The following is a 23,027-nucleotide window of genomic DNA, read 5'->3' on the forward strand; positions in this document are numbered from 1 at the left end:
TCAATGTCTGTCTTATTCATCTCATTTCTTAATAACCATCTAAGGGTTTCCATCCTGTGGGATGAGCCCTGGGACTCCTCTGTTTCCTCTTTCTTTTGTTCCTACCAATATTTGCTTTATTCACCTCATTCCTTAAAAACTGTTTAAAAGCTTCCACCTTTGTGGCCTCTTCCTATTCTCTTGTTAATTAACCTAATGTTTTTATTAAGACCCATGAGGGAAAGCTGAGACCGTAAATTGGCAAAGGCTTCCCAGACTGTGTTTTGGTTTTGCAGCAGTAAGGTTATATGTGGGGCCCATGTGAAAGAGACCCCTTAACCACAGCATTTACCATGACCCAGGTAATGGGCATATGTATTCAGTAGGCAAATATCACAGTCATCTTAAGCTCAGTTCCACGTAGCTTGTGTATGAGGCATGTTAGTGGCTTCATCTGGGGTATTCCACTTGACATTCATAGGGGGGAGTTGAGAAGTCCCCCTTCTCAGGGTAAACAGACCCTACAGTGACTTTTATCCAGTTAACCAGGCTGGTCGTTCCCTTTAGGAATAACCTCCTGTGTATCTGGATCACATATAGCCATCTGTGATTGTTCAGTCGTGAACTGTGGGTCCTATATCAACCCAAACATGCCCTTCCACTCACTCCACAGTATTGAAAACCAAAGACACAGCCCCTAAATTAGTTACTCTCATAATCTATTTTAGCAAAGGTTCTTCAGGAAATTGATGATACTGATCTACGAAATGAAAAAAATTCTTTATAGTCTCTGGTTTCAATAGTTTCTTGATTTTGCCCTCCCCCACACTGACTACCTTTTTGGTGACCAGAGGTCTTATAGGGGCCTTCTGCTGTCCCTGTACAATTTTTACCTTCAGGGCTGGCTTTGAGGCTAGTGACCCAAACTCGGATTGACCTAAATCTGAGCTTGGTTTAGCATCAAGGCCCAACCCAGCACTTTTCTTTTACTTTCATTGTAGCTATTATGGATAATAACCAAGGGATTGTATGTTTAGCATAGTTCTTCTTATTTTGCATTCCCTTATATATCCAATGAGCTAACTCCTTCTTAAGAGTTGGGTTTATTACTGAAGCGGTTTAGAACAAGTCTCCCCAAAGTATGCCATTTTGGCATCTGAGCTATTTTGAGCGGAAGGCAATCAAGACCCGGAAGGCTCAAGAGAAACTTTTGCCCCTCTTTTAACTACCTAGAAGAATTTAAATTGGAATTTTACCAGAGATAAATTTTATCTGAGTGATCCTTCTGTATGGGAGGGCAAACAACTGCCAAACATCTACTCTTCTTACTGTCCTGTGAATCACCCTTTGAAACCCCAGGCCTCTATCCCATTCCTTAGCTCGGGATGCCATATATACTTCCTTTTTCCTTTCTGTCTTTGAACTTCTCATGTATGTGGGGTTTCTGTACATACGAAATTAAATTTGATTTTCTCCTATTAATCTATCTCATGTCAATTTAATTTTAGACCAGCCAGAAGAACCTTTGGAGGGTAGAAAAAACAACTTCATCTCGAACACTATCATTTCTAAATTCCATTGCTGACTTTTACCTTGAGTAACTGACCGCAGCACAGCTGAAGTTTCACACTGTGGGTGACTAGGTAGCTATCCAAGGATCAGAGGCTCATCATCTCCTGCCCTTTTATCTTTTCTTTTCTTTTTTTAAGTTTATTTATTTATTTTGAGAGACAGAGTGAATGGGGGAGGGGCAGAGAGAGAGAGGGGGAGAGAGAGAATCCCAAGCAAGCTCCACACTGTCAGTGCAGAGCTTGACACGGGGCTCAATCCCATGAACCATGAGATCATGACCTGAGCTGAAATCAAGAGTCAGACGCCTAACAGACTGAGCCACCCAGCACCCCTAGATTTATAGGGTCTTCTGTATAGGGTCTTCTGCAAATGGAAGCAAGCAATGGGCTTTTGACACTTTTCTCTTAAAACAAAAGCTTTCAGGGGCGCCTGGGTGACGCAGTCGGTTAAGCGTCCGACTTCAGCCAGGTCACGATCTCGCGGTCCGTGAGTTCGAGCCCCGCGTCAGGCTCTGGGCTGATGGCTCGGAGCCTGGAGCCTGTTTCCGATTCTGTGTCTCCCTCTCTCTCTGCCCCTCCCCCGTTCATGCTCTGTCTCTCTCTGTCCCAAAAATAAATTAAAAACGTTGAAAAAAAAATTTTTAAAAAACAAAAGCTTTCCTCATGATTCATTGTTAAAAATCCCACAATATGGAGAAATTTAGAAAATAGTTAAGCAAAACTAAGTATGCAGAAATCCCCTGTGATCCCACAGTCACATTTTTAGATGTCTCTTTGTCTTTTCCTCTACATGCTCTCTCCCTAGCTGACATCACAAACTAATTTCATGACCCGTGACTTTTATCTTTTCTTTTCCCTAATAACATGTTCCCATGATTCAGGGCTCTTTTAGCAAATCCCGTTTCTCTTATGCCAACTAAGAGCTTCTGAACCCAATGTATGGGTGTGGGGAGAATTTCCCCACACATCACAAATTCTCCAATCAACAGCTGGGTGTCCTATAATCCAACCCAATTCTGACACTACTGGGAGATAATCTCAAATTCTACGAATTAAGGTCTCAGTCCCACAAGACTGCCCCTTTATCCCCCACGTTAAATGTCAGTCGCGGGGCGCCTGGGTGGCTCAGTCGGTTAAGCGTCCGATTTCAGCTCAGGTCACGATCTCGCGGTCCGTGAGTTCGAGCCCCGCGTCGAGCTCTGGGCTGATGGCTCAGAGCCTGGAGCCTGCTTCCGATTCTGTGTCTCCCTCTCTCTCTCTCTCTGCCCCTCCCCCGTTCATGCTCTGTCTCTCTCTGTCTCAAAAATAAATAAAAAACCTTAAAAAAAAATTAAAAAAAAACATGTCAGTCGCAAGTTCGGGTTGTTACCTGTGCTTCTGACTGACCGGTTATAGACTAGGTACTCCCACAACCTTCTTTTTTGGGTTCAATTAATTTGCTAGAGTGGCTACAGAACTCAAACATTTCAATTACTAGATTATTGGCTTATTATAAAAGGATACAACCCAGGAGCAGGCGGATGGAAGAGCTGCATATAGAACAAAGTAGGGGGACAGGGTGCAGAGCTTCCATGTCCTCTCCAGGTGCACCATTGTCCCCAAATCTCCATGTGGTCACCAACCTGGCAGCTCTCCAAAACCTGTCTTTTTGGGTTTTGGGGGGAGGCTTCATTACCCAGCCATGATTGATTAAACTCATTGGCCACTGGTGACTGAACTCAATCTTCAGCTCTTCTCCTTTCCCCGGTGGTTGAGGGGTTGGACCCAATGTTTGAACCCTCTAGTTGCAAGGTTGATTCCCCTGGCAACCAGCTTCCATCCTTAGGTGGAGGTCAAAAGTCACTTCCTTAACATAAGAAAAGACACCCTTGTTCTCGCTCTCAGCCCTTAGGAAATTCCAAGGCTTTTGGGAGCTCTGTGCCAGAAATATGTATTTCTGATTTCTTATTATGAATATTTCTTATTCATATACAATCCCCAATATTTCTTATTTCTTATTATGAATCACCATATCCCAGGATGCATTAAGATATTTCTGATCTTTCCTTTTCCTTTGTTCTTGATTCAGAATAATTAAGTTAGCTTCGGTAATCACGTGTTCAGAGGAATAGCCTTGCTCTTTCATTTCCTTGGTTGGCGATGCTTTTTTGAATGAGGAATTATTTATCCCCTTCCCATCAATTCCTTTAAAAATATGAGATACTACCAAAATAACTCAAAACTAACTCTTTAGATGAGTTCCTGGGAACCCGTGTGTGTGTGTGTGTCGCTTTCCTCCCTTACCTAACTGCTTCCTCTCCGAGGCCTCTATATCCAGAGAAGGCCCTCTCTCTACCTCAGACCCTTTGGGTTGATCCCTGAGTGAGCTTTGTGTGCACTGTCAAAAGGTAGTGACAAAGCTGTGGACTGAAAATGGAGCAAAGAAGGAGAAAGCAGAAAAAGGAAAAAGAGAGGGGGGGTCTTACGTGGAGAAGGCATTATTCTGTTTCTCACATCGGATTCCCTTGCAGTTGTTTGGTTCATCGATCGCTCTGGTCTCATAGTAAAAGTAAAGCTGGTTCAGTCCGTTGGCAAAAGCCAGCAGTACCAGGCAGTAGATAAAGAGGAATTTGAGGATATCAAGCAGCATGCGCCCCAAAGAGATCTGCAGAGGCCCCAAGTGGGAGTTGGCTGTGAACAGGGATATGAGACGCAACGAACTTAAAATGTTGGATATTGCAAACAGTGCTTCCGCAATCAGAGTCGGGTGCCACATTTCCCATTCTTCCCTTGGACGAGAACCATTATACTGAAAGAAACAAGTGCACAAGATGAGAGGTACAGTGAACATTTTCAACTTTTCCCTCTTTTCTCCTGTTTGCACCTAAATAAAGCCACCAAGGTAAGCATCATTCATTTATACAACAGACCCCATGCATGGCACTATTTGTCTCCTCCCCCCCCCCAATCAATATATGATGCTAATAATTCTTTTCCTCCCACTCTCCAAATATATTCCCTGAATATACACAGAGAAAAATGAAGTTTGGAGCCATCATCTGGAGTAACCACCTGTGGTTTATCAACAGACATTTTCTAACTAAAAGTTTACCAGATTGTTGAGGAGTGTCACTGGAACAGAGCCATTGATTGGCATGCCCAAGGTAGTGGGGACAAATTATTCTGCTTCTTAATGAGATTTCAAATCAGATTTGCCTCCCCAATCCCCCATTTTCTTCTGAGCACCACGGACAACCTGTAGTCACTGAAGGGCAAGGGACAGGTTCAGCCTCCTCAGTGTGCAATGTTCTTCCTGAGTTTTTGCCGACTTGTAGTCTGGGACTGCTAGAGCAATCTTAGAGGGTCATTATTCAGTTTCCTGTGGAACTTCAGCAGTCTGTAATGTATTTCATACTATCACCAATAGCATGTCAACCTTCCAGGTAGTGAATTTAGTACCGCTCCACACGGTGATGTATGCATGTATTTGTTCCTTTGACAGCCCTACAAGCTTGTTCAAGTTCTAGGGCAAATGAAGAACCCGGGGGCTGAAGGAGGGGAAAAAGCCAGTGTTTCTGGCATTGGTTGCCTGTTTTTCAGCCCTATCCTGGACTTCTAGCTCCTGGAACATTGGAAATAGTTTTATAGAAAGATGGCTTGGTTGTGAGACCCGAGGTCCAAATGGGGCTTTGTCAACTTAAAACTGCCTGTATCTCTCAACTTCACCATAGAATGAGGATAATATCTACTCTTAATCACCGCACATGTTTGTGGTTATGTATCCATATGTGAGAGTGTGTGTATTCCATAAGGAGAGATGTTATGGAAATATAAGAATTTGCTTATTAACTTCCCCAAGACAGAAGTAGATTTTGCCTGGAATTCAATCTGAAGCATATTGCCTTGAGCTCTCATCTAAATATCACAATTTCTTAGGACTAGATGTAAACAACTTCTCTGAGAAAATGTTGCATTTGGGGGCCAAATTATATTGTTAGCATTTCTAAAATGTGCTTCAGTTCCAACAACTGACAAAACCGGTGTTGTTAGCATCATTTGCGTGCTTCCAATACTCTTCACTGTCAGAGGAGTTTGGAGAAACCCTGCCACATTTGTGCTTCTGTTTCAGATGAACTTTAGGTGGCTAATCCGTTTCATACACTCTTGGCCAAATCTTGTATCTCTGCATTTTCCCTTCCAAAGGCAAACAAACAAAAACACCCCCCATTGGCTGCGTCGTCGTGAGGGGTGGGCATTGCCATGTCTGTTTTACAAGTGGAGGAGCTGAGGTCCAGATAGGCAGAGGGACGTTGTCTCTACTAAATGTTCCCTCAAATGTTGGTTGATATCACAGCACATATGCTAGATAGGCCTTTAAAAGTTTTGAGCTATACATGAGAGATGGAGACTGCTGATAACGAAACAGACCTATGTTGTAAAACTGGAAATTATCAACTGGAGCACGCACAGCTCATAATTCAGGACTTTCTCCCTCTACAATCACAACTGTAAGCACAGGGAAGTCTGCTGCCCATGGGACACTGCATCTGGATTTGCAGCACATTCAGAAATGTGAAAAGTGATCCTGATGGCAAATCTATGTTTTGCATATATATCTTTGGAGGCAGATATTATAGAATATGATAGCAGGGACCAAACTTGGAGCTCATTTGTCGTAAAGGTTGAGCTCATTTAGCATAAAGGTCAGCAAACTTTTTCTGTCAAGGGTGAGATACTAGCCATTTTTGGCTTGGTGGGCTCTATGGTCCCTGTCACAACTACTCAACTCTTCCCTGGAGAACTCATAGGGAGTAAGTGAATAAGTGGATATGGCAGCAGGCCAAATCTGGCCTGCAGACCATAGTTTTATGGCCCCTGGACTAACACAAATGGTTTAATGGTTTTCGAATTGTGTTCCTTGAAGCCTGAAGGTTCAGTAGAGGCAACTGGTAGCCACTGTGGGAGCCATAGAGGGGGCCTGGAAGATTGAGTCCTCAATCGGAATTCAGTCTTTGAGCTCTTCAGTACATTGAAGTTCTGAATAAGTTTTAGCTTCAAGATGTGATTTCATGGAAAAAATTAAAAGGCTGATAGCCACTGATCTAGTCCAATCTGCTTATTTTTCAGAGGCAGAATCTCAGGTTCAGAGAGGTGTAAGGATGGCCTATGGCAACCCAGCTTGTGTCAGAGCAGGGATTACATTCAGGTTTCCTGCTTCTTGGGTTAGTGACTAGGAGGCAAGTGATTTTTCTTATATCCTTTGAGATAGAATGCAGATTGAAAATTGACCTCCATGTCTTTCAGATCGGTGTACATCACACTCTGTCAATTCAAAAGCAAAATATGAAGGAAGCCAGCCTAATGTGGGCATTTAACAATAATAAGGATGGAGTCGGGGATTGTCTTCAGCCAAGTACTGGTTGAAGACAGGACCACAACTCAATGGCTGTCAAAGTTTGGATTTAGTTTGAACATATGGAAGTAAGGTAGTGGTGGGAGAAATGCAGGTGGAACCATCTTAGAAGACAAAAGGACAATTATTTTCCATTTGTAGGGTTATCTGGGGGCAATGAGGGCCAACCTTATGTGTATTTATTCCTTTTGAGTGCTTTCATATGTGTCTTTTCATTTCTGTTGTTGCAGACCACGTGTGGTGGAGTACATGTATCATTGACCATTGTTTTTGCTCTAATAAAGGATCTTCTCTGAGGTCAGCTTATCCCATGGCATTTCTGTACTGCCTTAGTACCACAGTGATCTGAAGTGTTTCAAGTAGCCTTGCGACCAGCTTTTGAGGCTTTACCTCATAGAGGTTGTCTCAGCCTACTTGGAGAAGTTCATCTCAGACTAGTGTGCCTCTGTGGGTGAGTGGACCAGACTATTTGTAATTTCTCATTGCAAATCCAAATCTGCATGTGGCATGTCATGCTTTGTCAATTCTCTTTTTTCTTGGGAAGAAATCCAACTTCTTGGTAAATGTCTCCCTTGGGTTAAGTGTTTGTCAGTTGAGGGGCATTTAGTCAGCTGAGTATAGCTGATTTATCTTTACACTCTGTGCTGGGGAGGTTCTCACTCCTGGGAATCTTTGCCAGTGAAACTGGACAGGTTATAAAATGATCTAATGTCGGGCATCTACAGACACATTTTTACATCCCTAAGAGAAATCCTTTTCTTGATCGTTTATTCTAAACTTTCCTGTTCAAACAAAACCAACCAATTTCTAGATTGATAATCTCTTGTCCCTCCAGTGTATAAATACCACTTCCAAAGGAAGAGACTTTTTTTGAAGCAAACAGTGTTACTTAGTCAGCAGAGCGCCAGAATGACATGGATTTCATCCAGGCACATTAACCAGAGATTCAAACATTTTCCTCACCAGCTTTTTCTTGTAAGGAAGTTGTAAGTCTGTGTTAAGCGATCACCACAAGTATAAGGCATACTCTTAGGATTCTTTCAAAAATGTTTCATGACTGCATTCAATATTCATGCTCCACGTAACTAACTCCCAAGGTCTTAAAATTTATGCAATATGCATATTAGGGATATAAAAATAAGTTGTTGGAGATTTGGGGGACAGCCATATTCCCATTCTAAAACTCCTTAATGTGGGATTTAGTGCCAAAAAGCATGACTGACTAGACAATCTCGGAGACTGAATTGTCAGCTTTTCCCCATGCTGGAGAAGTTCAACTCAGGGTAGGAGCACAGCCATTCTATTATCTAATGAGCACCAAATCTGAACTCAGAGCCTGTGACTACCCAGTGTGAGATGTTGGACATGAAGCTATTTTTCAGGATAATGTAGGCTGTACATTGTGTGGGAAGAGCATAAAGGTTGTGTGTGTGTGTGTGTGTGTGTGTGTGTGTACATTATCTGAATTGGTAGAGAGGCATAGGTTGAGTGTGGTACTCAAAAAGCTGGATTTATAACAGCTTGAATGATCACCCTCGTGCTGAAAGTATGAGGGAGGCAGAGATGATTAAAGATCTCTGTCTCCTGCAGTGAAGTTTCTAGGGTTCTGCTACCTGTCATATAAAGAGCACTTGAGGGAAGTGTGAATACTTAGCTTTGAGAAGAGACAACTCAGCAGGTTAGGGAGAGATGACTTCACACCGGAAGCACTATTACAGAAAAAGAGCAGCTTTGTTCTGTTTGACCCCCCAGGGAAGAAGGATTATTAATGGATGTGTCACAGGGAGAATAATATTAGAAAAACATAAAGTAGCATTTTTTAATGAAGTGACAAAGGTGGAGAGAAGCTTTTGGAGATTGGGAATTCAGTGAGTTTCCTGTCCCTGACCTATGGAAGGGTCGGTGTGCCATCTTGTTGGTAAGGATACTGTAGAGAGGATTTAAACACTGACTGGATGGGTGGGTGGTTGAAGACCCTTCTACTGTCAGAGTTTAAGAAGCTAAAGATTCATTTGTAAATTGCTCTAGTCTCCACTTTCTTTGCTTAGGTGGACACTGCTTAGAAACTTTTGAAAGAATGTCTGTTTCTATGGTACTTTCCCGCATGGATCGGACTGTCATCAGCACTTTTCCCCCAAGCTCTGTATGCTCCCAGCGCTGAAGCTGAACGTAACCCAAATCATTGCTTGAGAAAAATGGCAGACATTCCAAGTTACCTTTACATAGGCCACAATCTTCAAGGAAATGGTTGCCAGGTAGAGTGAGTTCATTGCAAAATCCATTAGGTTCCACCAGTCATGGATGTATTCGGTAAATCCACCATCCCACATTTCCTTAATCTCCCCCCAAATGAAACCTGAAGAGTGGAGGCAAGAGGTTTATTTCTAGACAGGGTCAGAATAGACATCACAGTACAATTCTCCCAAGTAAAGGCAGATGGAAACAATGAATGAATTGGGATCACTGGAGTGAAGCCCATAGAGATGGTAATGATAACATAGCTCTTTTTCTTTCCTACTTCATCTCTCAGTTGTGAACTTGCCAGACCTAATAGGCTTTACCTGAAGATGCCTGTACATTATACTTTTCTGGATGCTATTCACTTTTAGTGCTGTTGTTATAGTTACTGGGATGTTGTCGCAATTTTGGGGTGCCTGATTCTACCCTCTTCCCATTTTGACGTAGGAAATTTATTAATTTCATTAACAGATCAATTAGGTCAAGATTACCCTGTAGTCCTTAGTTTCTACCATGTGCTAGAGGGAAAACTCGGTAAGTTTTGAGGTGAGCTAGCTGACCGTCAACCAAATTACTGGATTTTGAGCCTGAAGCTAGGCAATGGGGCCCAAATTTATTTATTTATTTATTTATTTATTTATTTATTTATTTATTTATTTTAGAGTGCGAGAAAGAGAGAGAGAGAGAGAGAGAGAGATAGCAAATGATCGGGGGTGAGGGACAGAGGGAGGGAGAGAGAGAATTCCAAGCAGGATCCCAAGCCTGACACGGGGCTCAATCTCATGACCCTGGGATCATGACCTGAGCTGAAATCAAGAGTCAGCTGCTCAACTGACTGAGCCACCCGGGCAGGGACCCAAAATAATTTAGAATCCTTTTTCTCCTTTCTCCTTTCACTGCGTGTGTGTGTGTGTGTGTGTGTGTGTGTGTGGGTTTTGTGGAATTCTGTCTGGTGACATAGATGTCTCCTGAACCTTAGAACTGGGAAACCAGTAAAAGGTGTGGCTGTGGCAGTGCTTCTCAGACTTTAAGGTGCATGTCAATCAGCTGGGGATCATGTTGAAATGCAGATTCTCATTCCATAGATCCAGGGTGGGACTTGAGATTCTGTATGTCTAACAAGTTCCCAGGTGATGATGCTAATATTGCTGATTTGCATATTAGAGTTTGAGTAGTAACAACCGGGGGGATAGTGATGCACTGGAGGATCCAGTGCAATCTACCTATGCTTAGAGACTACGGGTAAAGTTACTTTTACCATGGATGGTGTGAATTTCCTAGGTTCCCCTCCTGACTGTGGAATCTGTATCTATATACGATGTAGACCCTGAATAATACTGGGGTTGTGTGGAGTAGCCACAGAAAGCAGCAGATACAACTGCCCTTGAGTTTTAGGAAGGGCTTTGAATAGACTGATCAGCACTTGCCTGACTAGCTTACCTGAAACCCATTCTGACTGATACTTGGCTTTCCTTCTAAACCAACCGACAGGCAGTGTCTTGTATTTTAAGATGTTAGGTTAACAGAATTAGGCCGTGGGGTCGCTGCCAATCTCACTGTGGACCATGCAATACTAAGTGATCAGAGCCTGGGGAGGAAGGCACCAGATTTCTGAAACTCCCCACAAAGCTTCCCCACTGCACAAAAAGATGTCCTAATTCAGGGCCAGCCCAACTGCCTATTCCAATACTTTATTTAAACAGGAGAAACAGGCACTCTGCCCATAGCTCTTGGTTTCTTTGACTCACCGAGAACCCAAGGCAATATCATCCATTCCACAACTGTTGGGGGAGGCCCCTGTACATGAAGGTCTGTCCTGACAATGTGCTGAGAAGCCAGGAGAAGCATGAAGAGGAAGGTCAGATATGATGCTGTGTGGCAAATAAACTTGATAAAGGGTTTCTTGATGAACAGCCCAAGGTTGCTCCTGGGTGAGATCAGATAAGCTATAGACAGCATGGGAAAGAGGAATCCAATGGTCATGCAGGTAAGAAGCTTGACTACCCAGTGTTTCCGTCGCCATCCAGGGAAGCCGTCATACCACAGAGTGGCAAGTAACTGTTGGCAATTAGGCTGAGCAACAAACTGGGGAAAAAAAAAGGAGAACAAGTTAGGCATCTTGGGTGTCCAGGGGGAAGTCTACATTCATAATACAGCTACGTGACCAATCCCCAGAAGAGGCCTGTTTTCCAGGTTTCCATGAATGGATCTAACCCTGGAGACAGCTCTACATGTCAAGCTATGAGACTAGATTTTCCTTAGGGTTATTTATTTCATATATTAAATACATTTTTGTTTGTGTTTTCACATGCTTCCCTATTCTTCCTCCCATCATCTTAGAGAAATGGTTCCCAAACCTTGCCTCTGGATCAGAATCATCCAGCGAACATTACAAGATTCAGATGCCAGGGGTGCCTGGGTGGCTCAGTTAAGCGTCCAACGTCAGCTTAGGTCATGATCTCTCTCACTGTTTGTGAATTCGAGCCCCGTGTAGGACTCTGTGCTGACAGCTCGGAGCCTGGAGCCTGCTTCGGATTCTGCGTCTCCCTCTCTCTCTGCCCCTCCCCCACTTGTGCTCTCTTTCTCAAATATAAATAAGTATTAAAAACATTCAGATTCCCAGGTCACACCAAGGGCTGGCTAAATGAACATCTCCGAGGAGGATAGCCTGGGCAGCTGTTTTACAAGGTTCTTTGGCAGAGTTTACATGTCTGTTAGCAGAGAATCATGGGGATATTTTATTTCAAATTGGTTCACTTTTACTCATTCCTCTAGCTTACGTGAGGTCGTCAGCAAATGTGCACTGTGCTTGGGCAAACACAAACTGGCCGGGAGTAAGCTCATGCCCGTGGCTATGGCTTGGAATGGAAATGAGTTCCCTTTTTGATTTTCTCTTTCTTCCCCTTTGGTTTTGAGCACATCCTGGCTGGCTTGCAGTGAATCAGCTTGCTGCTTTGCCATCTATTAACACCCTCTCAAGTCTAGACGTGCAGAGGAAGAAAGAATATCTGGGGGTCCAAATCACAGCATTGTGTACTATCCCAGCTGGGATTTTACTTAAAGGCAATCTACCAAGTGTCAGTGAGTAATAGTTAAGGAGTCATCATTGCAAGTAATCCTTAAGCTGCTACTTCCTGGTACCCAACTCAGTAGGGAGCTCAACTGTCAGCCATGATTTTATTTTTTTTTTAAATTTTTTTTTTCAACATTTTTTATTTATTTTTGGGACAGAGAGAGACAGAGCATGAACGGGGGAGGGGCAGAGAGAGAGGGAGACACAGAATCGGAAACAGGCTCCAGGCTCCGAGCCATCAGCCCAGAGCCTGACGCGGGGCTCGAACTCACAGACCGCGAGATCGTGACCTGGCTGAAGTCGGACGCTTAACCGACTGCGCCACCCAGGCGCCCCTCAGCCATGATTTTAAATACTGCCTGTATCTGACTGTTCCAGCTTCCCATAGGAAAAAATGGTTAACTAGAGCTGTACCGTATAGCTTACTAACGCAAAGGAAATAAAATTCTTCCATCTTTTACCTAACACCCCAGGTAAAGTAGCCCAACCTTACTGTTAGTGTATCTGGGAAGATCACTAGCTTCCCGCCAAAACCGTTCTGCTCTTCCTTGAGCACACAGCTGGGCTACATTACTTCCAGTCTCCCTTTGCAGTGAGATGTGGCCACGTGACTAAGTTCTTAATAATGGGAGGTGCAGAGAAATGATGAGTGGTACTTCCAGGCCTGGCCTATAGAGGTCTCCTCTGTGCTATCCTCCTTGTTCTCTCCCGATTCCGGCTGACTGGAATGTCAGCCCAGGTTGACTGTCAACTGGGTTGACTGGAAGGTCAACCCAGGATGACCTAGGAGTTTCTGTCAGCTCGTGTCCCTCAGTGACCATATAGAGGAGAACTATCAGGCTGATACCTGTCTTGGACTGTTACCTGACTGAGAGGATTCCAGCATGTTTGAGCCATTATATATTTGGGGGTCTAGACTACCCTCAAGCAGTTAACTATTATGAAACTACCAAAAATAAGCTCTAAGATCTTTTTATCCTGTGATCTCATTTTCTTCAAAGATGCTTCTGGTCCCCAACACGTCCTGTGTCACACAGAAAGACACAATCCTATAGTCCCTTTCTACTCTTCCTGGCCTTATCGCCCATGCCTGAGGCTGGGGTGAAAAAGTCCTAACAAATAAAGTACAGAAAAGTAGAAGGGTAAAGCGAGATGTTTGGATGCATGGGAAAAGCACCGGGAGTACACAGTCTAGTGAGGGGGATAGATGTAAAAAAAGATGGTTATAAGACAGTATAGTAAGGGCTTAAATTTAAAATGGATACGAACAGGGGCACCTGGGTGGCTCAGTCTGTTAAGCGTCTGACTTTGGCTTAGGTTATGATCTCACCGTCCGCGGGTTCGAGCCCGGTGTTGGCCTCTGTGCTAACAGCGTGGAGCCTGGAGCCTTCTTCGGACTCTGTGTCTCCCTCTCTCTCTGCCCTTCCCCTGCTCCCAATCTGTCTCTCTCTCTCTCTCAAAAATAAATAAACATTAAAAAAAAATTTAGGGGCACGTGGGTGGCTCAGTCAGTTGAGTGTCTGACTTAGGCCCAGGTCCTGACCTCATGGTTTGTGAGTTTGAGCCCCATGTTGGGCTTTGCACTGACAGTGTGGAGCCTGCTCTGGATTCTCTGTCTCTCTGTCTCTCTGCCCTTCCTCTGCTCGTGCTCTCTTTTTCAAAGATAAATAAACATTAAAACATCTTAAAAAAACCTTTTAAATGGATACAAACAAAGCATAATGGGAACACAAAGGAGAGCAAATCTGGACAGGCAAGGATCCCTGGGGGAGGTGATACCTGAGTGGGGCATTCAATGATGTGTAGAAGGTGGTTAAGCGTAGGGGAGGAGAGGGGAAAGAAGTGGACAGCCAAGGCAGAGGGGATAACATGACGAAAGGCATAGAGGTTAAAAAAGAACATGACTTGTATGAGGAACTAGAGCAGTCTGGGGTGGCTGTGGCTTGAAATGCAAAGCCATGAATGGCAAGAGATGGGACCAGAGAAGTAGACAGGGTGTTACAGAGGATTACAATGATAACCTTTGGCTACTGTAAATAGTATGACTCATTTTAAGAGCGATGGGGAGCCATAAGCAATATGTTTATGTGTATGAGTGTGTGTGAGTGTGTGTGTGTGTGTGTGTGTGTGTGTGTGTGTGTGTGTTTATAAACAGTATAGTAGACTCAAAAGACTCTCCACAGTAGACTCTGGAGCTAGATTGCATTGGTTCTCTTTGTTCTTCAACGTTTTCATCTAAATAGAGATAACAACAGCATCTACCAGCTGCAGTTGGTGTGAGAAGTAAGATCACTTAGTACCTCCGAAGCACTTAGAACTAGGCCTAACACATAGTAAGGGCTCATTTCAATCTTAGCTGCATATATTATTATGCATGTCATAGGGTCAGACTTAGACGTGAGAAAGATCCTTCTGGGTATTGAATGGGAGATGACCTGGGGGCAGAAAGTGGGCAAAACTCGAGGCAGGAAGACGACCGGTTAGGAATCTGGTATACTATGATTGTGACTTAGACTAAGGTAATGACTGTGGAAATGGAGAGATGTCCTCAGATGCAAAATACAGGGAGGAGGTGGGAAGTGGCAGGATATGGCGATAAATGGGGAGTGAAGTAATAGATGGAGATTGAGTGTAAAGGGAGGGGGGCATCGCTTTGCGGGGAATTGGTAGACATCAGTGTCGTCAGCTGAGAGTGGGAACACTGAAGCTGGAACAGGTTTATGGAGATGCGTGCACTTGTAGATCTGTTGAGTTAGATTTGTCTGTGCGACACTGAATGGAGATATTTGGATTGATGTACTGATGTGCTATTGCAGGGATTGACAAACTTTTTCTGTAAAAGGCCAGAAAGTAAATATTTGGGGCTTTGCAACCCATATAGTTCCTGTAGAAACCACTCAACTGTTTTAGTGCAAACTCAGCCATAGACAATGAGTAAATATGTAAATGAATGGGTGTGGCTGTGTGTGCACCAATTAAACTTTGGTTGTAGTTTGCCAATCCCTGTACCATGATATTGCTCCCTGGTGCTGCCAGAACCAAACAAATATTTGGACCACTTCTGCAATGGTCTTTATGACGTCTTGGGACTTGCCCTCGTGTATCCCTAAGAACTCTGACCCCAGAAATCACTTTCCCTTACGCAAAAAGTGCAGAGGTGAAGCTTCTTTTAATAATGGATATTATCGCCCAACCTTTATCTTCAGTGCTGCTGCTCCGATTTTTGATTGGGCTGAAGTTGGTAATTTTAAAGTTTGGACAGGGTTTTGTTTTCTGTTTTTACATCTTACAGGAGTAGAACAAACTGCAATTAGAATATTTGTAAAGGAAGTTTTTATTAAGCCACCACGTAGTATTGAAGCCCAAAACATCTGTGAGCTTTGACTGCACAATCCTGATTCCTGTTTGCATACTGAAGTTCAAATTTGACAGGTTATTTAATCAATCTCTACTTGATTTCAAGAATGCCTCAGAAGGAGAGATTGCAGGAAAAACAGTGGAGTGTGTAAGTGTTGTCTGCTTTCATTGCACGAAGAGCCAAGCTGTACAGAGCCTAGAGTGGTAGTTTTTAATTTTGATGAAGTCCAATTTGTGTTTTATTGTTGCTTGTGCTGCTGCTGCCCTATCTAAGAAACCATCACCCTATCCAAGGTCACAAAGATTTGTACCGTTTTCTTCTCCAAGTTTGATAGCGTTAGCTCTTATAGTCAGGTCTTTGTTCCATTTTGAATTAACTTTTGCATATTGTATGAGAAAAGGGCCCAACTTCATTCATTTGTCCCAGCACTATTTTTTGAAAAGGCTACTCTTTCCTTATTAAGTTGTTTTGGCATTCTTTTTGAAAATCAACTAACCATAAATGTAAGGGGTTATTTTGGACTCTTAAATCTATTCCTTGTATCAATGAGTCTGTCCTTGTCTTGTTCCTGATTTTAGGGGACAGCCTTTCAGTTGGTCTCCATGAAGTGTGATATTAGCTATGGTTTTATCATAGATGGTTTTCATCAGGTTAAGGAAGTTCTCATCTGTTTTCTGAGTGTTTTTTTTTTATCATAAAATGATTTTGTCAAACACTTTTCCTATGTCAATTGAAATGATTATGTGTGTTTTTCTCCCTTCCTTCTATGAATATACTGTAAATACATCGATTGATTTTGTTATGTGAATCACTCTTACACTACTGAGATGAATTCCACTGGGTCATGGTGTATAATCCTTTTTATGTATTTCTGGATGCGGATTGCTTTTCGTTAAGCCTATTGTTTGCCTCAACTGCTATCCCCTGTTTCAGGCAGCCATGGTGTTAAACAATTGCTGCTCAAGTTTTCAACGAACACCCTTAGGAAAAGGGCTGTTGGTGCTGAGTCATATCACATAAACAAACACCAGCTCTGTAAATGGAGCTTTTCTAGGAAGTTGTCAGGTCATATAATGACAATTTTCTGGGGATGGGTCTTTTGGGGGAGATGCAAACCCAATCTTTTCACAGTTGCTGTGGTTCCAAGGCTGTTGGTTTTCAAGACTACGGCGGGCCTGGGTAAAGGGTATTGGAATAGGCAGGTTAAAATATCACAAAAATTGCTCTTCTTACCAAGATTCAGCTGTTTTTCTTGAATACATGCTCCTCTGGTTGTTGCGAGCCTTTGGTTAATTTTCAGAGTTGTGAAAATGTTTATTTGGAATATTTTTCCTATGCCTTGTTCGTTTTTTGAAGGAGCGGATTTCCCGATGTCCTTATTCACCATTCTGGAAGTGTTTCCCTTTGTAACTTTTTAATTTTTCACGATGTTGTATTTGGGTTGTTGGGTTGTGGGTTGTGGGTTAGTCCAAAGGATAGAGTCCTTTCCCAATTTCCTCCTCGGGGGGCTTCAAGAAAACAAAGTTTGAGCAGTATGGGAGCTTCCTAAAAGCCAGACGACTGGGTGTTGGTCAAGGACTGGGAGCATGTCTTAGTTTCCATTATATTCCCAATATTTTGCTAAATGCCCGGCTGGCACAAGGTAAACACTGAATAAATATCTGTTAAATGAGTGATTGAATACAATGCTCTCTTTCTAAAGCTTTCTTTCCTTAATGTATAGAGGGGGTGAAGTATGGTAGCTAAGACAAGTCTCCTGGGAGTTGAAATTAGGAACTACTCTTAGCATAGATTAACTACCATATACTGAGCTCGTACAGTGTACCAAACATTATATCAGATTTTCACACGCATCACCTCATAGCAACCCTAAAGGCAGATATTGGCATTATACTCCTTTCACAGGTGATGAAACTAAGCCCAAGATCACATTCATGGTATGTGGTAGGGCCAGGATGGGAGCCCTGGCTTGATTGACTCCATAGACCAAGCCCTTAAACATTGCATTCTGGCAATCCGTGGATGGTGTGAGCTGAGGCCTGCAGAAAGCTGAATTCCCCGGTATCTTCCCCATTGGCCTTGTCACAGGGATTGAAATGCTCACATCACTTATTGCTTTGGGTCAAGGTATTGAAATTATTGAAATTGTATTCGTGTTTTTAGGAAGGGGTAACATATGAAACTATTAACTAACCTTAATGGTCTTAAGTGTGTGTATCATATTAGCCGGTTAACGACCTACAAGGGACCTGCATACCAGCAAATGGTCAGAAGCCCAGGTCTGGGCTCTTGAGTGGCAGCTGGGAAAGGCAGGGTCGGCGGGGCATAGCGAAGGACATGGGGGAGGCTCTGAAGATCTTACCTTCCTGGTTTAGCCCCAGGCCAGGTCTGTATGGGACCCGCCTTTTCAACCTGTCCAAATCCTGTCTTCACCAACCTTGCTAGGGTTCTCACCTCACCGCAGTTCTGCAATGCTTTGTGTCTCCAATGCTCTTGGGAAAGGGCTGAAAATTAATTTTTTCCTTACTGTATGGGACTTTTGGAAAAGCCTTGCCTTATTTCCTTTGACATAAAGCTGCATTTTATTTTTTTTATTTTTTATTTTTTTTAACATTTTTTATTTATTTTTGGGACAGAGAGAGACAGAGCATGAACGGGGGAGGGGCAGAGAGAGAGGGAGACACAGAATCGGAAACAGGCTCCAGGCTCCGAGCCATCAGCCCAGAGCCTGACGCGGGGCTCGAACTCACGGACCGCGAGATCGTGACCTGGCTGAAGTCGGACGCTTAACCGACTGCGCCACCCAGGCGCCCCTAAAGCTGCATTTTAAATGGAGGGGCTCAATAGCTCTTTGCCCCTCAAATGAGTAATTCTTTTTTAAAAAAAAATTTTAAATGTTTATTTTTTTTGAGAGGGGGGGGGCAGTGTGTGAGTGGGGGAGGGGCAGAGAGAGAGGCAGATACAGAATCTGAAGCAGGCTCCAGGCTCTGAGCTGTCAGCACAGAGCCTGACATGGGGCTTGAACTCATAAACCGTGAGATCACGACCTGAGCCGAAGTTGAATGTTTAACCGACTGAGCCACCCAGGCGCCCCAAATGAGTAATTCTTGATAGGAATAATGTCAGCTTCTACTGGAAGGAGCCTGACCCTCCCCCAGGCAACTAGCAAACCCGTTTTGATTTCACCTCAACAGACCTCTGACTTCATTCATTCAGTGAGGAGAATTGTTTCCCTAGCTCCTCGCCAGTCTATTGTATGCGACTTTTGTTCCTACATCTGTTTATTTTTTGAAAAACATGTTTATTTTTTTGAGAGAGAGAGAGAGAGAGAGGGCGAGCTCAAGCAGGGGAGGGGCAGACAGAGAGGGAGAGAGAGAGAATCCCAAGCAGGCTCTGGCCCGTCAGTGCAGAGCCTGACGTGGGGCTCGATTTCACAAACCATGAGATCGTGACCTGAGCTGAAACCAAGAGTCGGACACTTAACCCACTGAACCACCCAGCTGCCAGCTGCCCCTGTTCCTACAGCGGTCTAAATAATCACGTAACTTTCGTGTTTGATTCGCACGCTGAACACAAAGCAGAAGACAATTTGACTTGCTCATTGCTAAGGGAATACAAGATCAACACGATTCAACTTAGGCGTTTCAACAGGTATTTCTGTACACCTGCTCTGTGTCCAGTTCTGTGTGGTGGGTGGGAAGAGGGTCACAACAAGAGGGACCCATGGTGATTCTGGCCTGCAGGATCTCATTGACTGACCAGCCAAACTCACATGAAACAAGTAACACGACAGCAATGTTTGTGTTCAGATGCCTGCAAGAGCAGGGCAGGTGGTAAGAGTGTCATGTTCTCAGATGGTTGGGGGCCACAGACTGGTGAAAGCCACTCCCTTCCAAACCGGGAGATTTTGCCAAGTAAAGACATGATTATAAAAGCTATGCCCCCTTTGATTTTCTGTTAACACTGCTTCATAAAAAAAAAGGGTCAGAGGGACGTCTGGGTGGCTCGGTTGGTTAAGTCTCCAACTTCAGCTCAGGTCATGATCTCACAGTTCGTGGGTTTGAGCCCCGCGTCGGGCTCTGCGCTGGCAGTGCAGAGCCCGCTTCTGATCCTCTGTCTCCCTCTCTCCCTGCCCCCACCCCGTTTATACTCACTCTCTCAAAATAAATAAATAAACATTAAAAAGAGAAAGGCTGGAATAAAGTATAGTCATTCAAACTGGATCCATTTAGCATTAGGTAAAGCTGACTACATTGTTGTGAGGCACAGCAACTTAGGAACTCAGGGCATTCAGAGAAGGGACAAATCAGCAGGCACTAGAGTCAGAAGGATAAGCTGTAGAGAAGCATTCAAATCAGAGAATCTCACTTCCTCCTGGAAGCCTTCCCTGATTGCCCCTGCCAGAGGCGATCCCTCCTTCTTAAGCACAGGCTGCTTTGCTCCTTTCTTATGGTACCTCTTAGAGCCTGACCTGTGTTACACTTACTTTTATGTAGAACACGTGACTTGGCTTTCTTACATGGTAAGCTTCTTTTTTAAAAAAAAAATGTTTATTTATTTATTTTGAGAAAGAGAGAGAGCGCATGTGGGAGAGGGGCAAAGAGAGGGAGAGAGACAATCCCAAGCAGGCTCCACACCGACATGGGGCTCGATCTCATGAACCATGAGATTGTTACCTGAGCCAAGATTAAGAGTCAGATGCTTAACCCATTGAGCTACCTAGGTGCCCCTCTCCCATGGTAAGCTTCTGAAGCAGCAGGGGCGGGAGGCAATTTTGTCTGTTGTGTGACATTTCATAGCTCAAAAGGCTTTGCAGATATTTACTGTACTTGTTAAAGTGAGAAAATTCTCCTCTTTGCTTTCCTGCTAAACTTCAGACCTGAATGTTCAATCCCCAGTGGGCATTTCAGATTCATAACCCAAATGGAACTTTCTGTCCCCCAAATCTTCCAAAACACACACACACACACACACACACACACACACACACACACGCACACACACACACACACAAACACACACTTCTCTTTTCACCTCATATTCTGTGTGCCCTCAAGGTATTTCTCTAATACTGGGCATAATAGTCACAGATTAAATGTACACAGAACTTCCTATGTTTTGGATACATTTAAAAGCACTATATATGTATTAACAAACCCAAGAAGTTGCTACTACCTTTACACCCATTTTACAGATGAGAAAAACTGAGGCTCAGAGAGGTTAGACACTAATGAGACAAAAATTGCCATTTGAGTACTTACTATGTGTCAAGCACTGTAGTAAGTGCTCATTTAAGAGTAATGAGCGAGGGGGGGCGCCTGGGTGGCTCAGTCATTGAAGCGTCCAACTCTTGGTTTTGGCTCAGGTCATGAGCTCATGGTTCATGGGATTGAGCCCTGCATCGGGCTCTGTGCTGACAGCGCAGAACCTGCTTGGTATTCTCTCCCTCTTTCTGCCCCTCCCCTGCTTGCATTCACGCTCTCTTTCTCTCTCTCAAAATAAGTAAATAAACTTAAAAAAATAAAGTCAATATGTCTTAAAAAAAAAAAAAAGAGTAGTGAACTAGGGATACACTTCCCTGGTTATTGATTGAGTCCCCAGTCTCTGAGGATACAATGGAAAGTGAAAAGAAGTCCCTTGATAGGAACAGAGGATCTAGGGGTGGGGGGTGTGGGCTCTTGACAAGTAAGCCAGACCATGAGGCAGAGAAAAAACAAGACAGTAGCAGTGAGTTTCCAGTGGCTCTACTAGGAACAGGCAATGATCAAAGGAGAAAAATCTTTCTTAATTCCCACAATCCACTCTGCTCCATGCCATGGAGGCTGTCAGCAAGAGAAACATTAGATCAGGATAGACCAAGCCAGTCCCACACTGAGTCACCTCACTGGTGATTTTCACATGATTGTCAACTGCTGGGTGTGTATAAAAGTGCAGTAGATGAGACTGGAAGAAAGGTGACCTTGACATATGTTTAGCATTCAGAGGTTTGTTAAACAGTACAGGCCTGTTGTTCCTTGAAGTGATTGGCAATGAGTTATCTTTGCTTCCTAAAGGAGATCAGCCGACTTCAAGTTGGGGGATTTACCGCTATAAACACTTCTTCCTTTAGTACATTCAAAGGATGAGAAAATCTGAAATGTGAGAGTGAATCTCCCCCCACCCCTTCATCCCTTTCCAGAGTAGAAGGATCTGCAAGAAAAATTGAGGTCCCAACTATGGAAGGATCGGAGTGAAGGGCCTTTCTTGGTGGTTTGAAGAAGTCTACCAATCTTTCAAGAATCTTCTCCCTCAGTGAGGGGCTGCACATTGGAATAGGCCCAACTTTCACTGCATCAGATGTCAGTTCTTCAAAAGAGAGTCCGATTGTGTATAACGGTGTATTTAAAAAGCCAGCCTGCAAAAATGATCTGAGATAGAACAGGTTTTGTTGGTTTGTTTTATAGTTGCCAATCAAGCTGGGCTTTGATGACAAAAATGCCCAAAAAGGAAATCGATGGCAATACAAAATTTTCCAAAGAGGGAAAAATGTTCAAAACACCTACCATTGCAGTGAGCTCGCTGAGCCGTACTGTTATCAAGTGGTTCAGCTTTTTACCAGAGGCGAAGAAATAGGTTTTGGCAAGTAGATTAGGCCCAGGTTACAATTCAAAAGTGGCCCCTACATTTTGTATGTAGTCTCTGTCTATAACAATTTGATATTTACTCACTCAGATCACTAATCCGTGGTGAATTTTTTTTTTTTAAGAGGGAGATGTGGTGCTGCCCCAGGGATTACTGAGACATTTTGTACTCGGTTGGCTGTTGCTGCAATTACCTAGCGGACATGGTTCTTGAACACGGATACCGATATCAAAGGCAACACAAGTTCAGTCTCACAAAATAAGTCAACTGGCAGTCATTCCTCTAATTTCAAGTTTGAGCTAAGGCTCACTAATTTGAACTAACTGGAGGAAGGTGAAACTAGGTGCTGAAAACTTGGTTTTAGAATACATATTTAAAAAAATATAGTTTTCCATTTGCACATATACACAGCAGCTGGGATTTGCTAAATGGGGTTTCCTGGCAGGTGCCATAATTCTCCTGTGTTAGAGGTGATAGTCTCTTGAAAGCATGTAGTGCTGCGGAATTAAGTCCGATCACAATGGCTTATTCTAGCCATGAGATGGCAGCAGAGAGCGGTGGGAGCTCACTTCCACTTCCAAGGGTGGCGGTGGCGGTGGCGGGGCGGGGTCGGGGGGGGCGGAGTTCTAGAAGGAAAGAGGAGGGATGTCTGGGTGCTTCAGTCGGTTGCGTCGGACTTGGGCTCAGGTCATGATCTTGAGGTTTGTGAGTTCAAGCCCCCTGTCGGGCTCTGTGCTGACGGCTTGGAGCCTGGAACCTGCTTCAGATTCTGTTTCTCCCTTTCTCTGCCCCTGC

At 43.7% G+C, this 23,027-nt stretch overlaps 1 protein-coding gene across 1 annotated transcript in view; it reads right to left on the minus strand.

Annotated features, from left to right (window-relative positions):
- The window catches only part of TRPC5 (transient receptor potential cation channel subfamily C member 5), a 269,192-nt gene that overhangs the window by 42,971 nt on the left and 203,194 nt on the right, over nucleotides 1-23,027 (minus strand). The window contains exons 5-7 of the mRNA XM_058712790.1: nucleotides 10,929-11,265; nucleotides 9,159-9,298; nucleotides 4,016-4,338 (exon numbers count right to left, since the gene is read on the minus strand). Coding sequence (XP_058568773.1) covers nucleotides 4,016-4,338; nucleotides 9,159-9,298; nucleotides 10,929-11,265 — 800 coding nt within the window. The remainder of the gene's footprint in view (nucleotides 1-4,015; nucleotides 4,339-9,158; nucleotides 9,299-10,928; nucleotides 11,266-23,027) is intronic.

The sequence above is a fragment of the Neofelis nebulosa genome, chromosome X (assembly GCF_028018385.1).
Source record: "Neofelis nebulosa isolate mNeoNeb1 chromosome X, mNeoNeb1.pri, whole genome shotgun sequence".
Classification (NCBI taxonomy): Eukaryota; Metazoa; Chordata; class Mammalia; order Carnivora; family Felidae; genus Neofelis; species Neofelis nebulosa.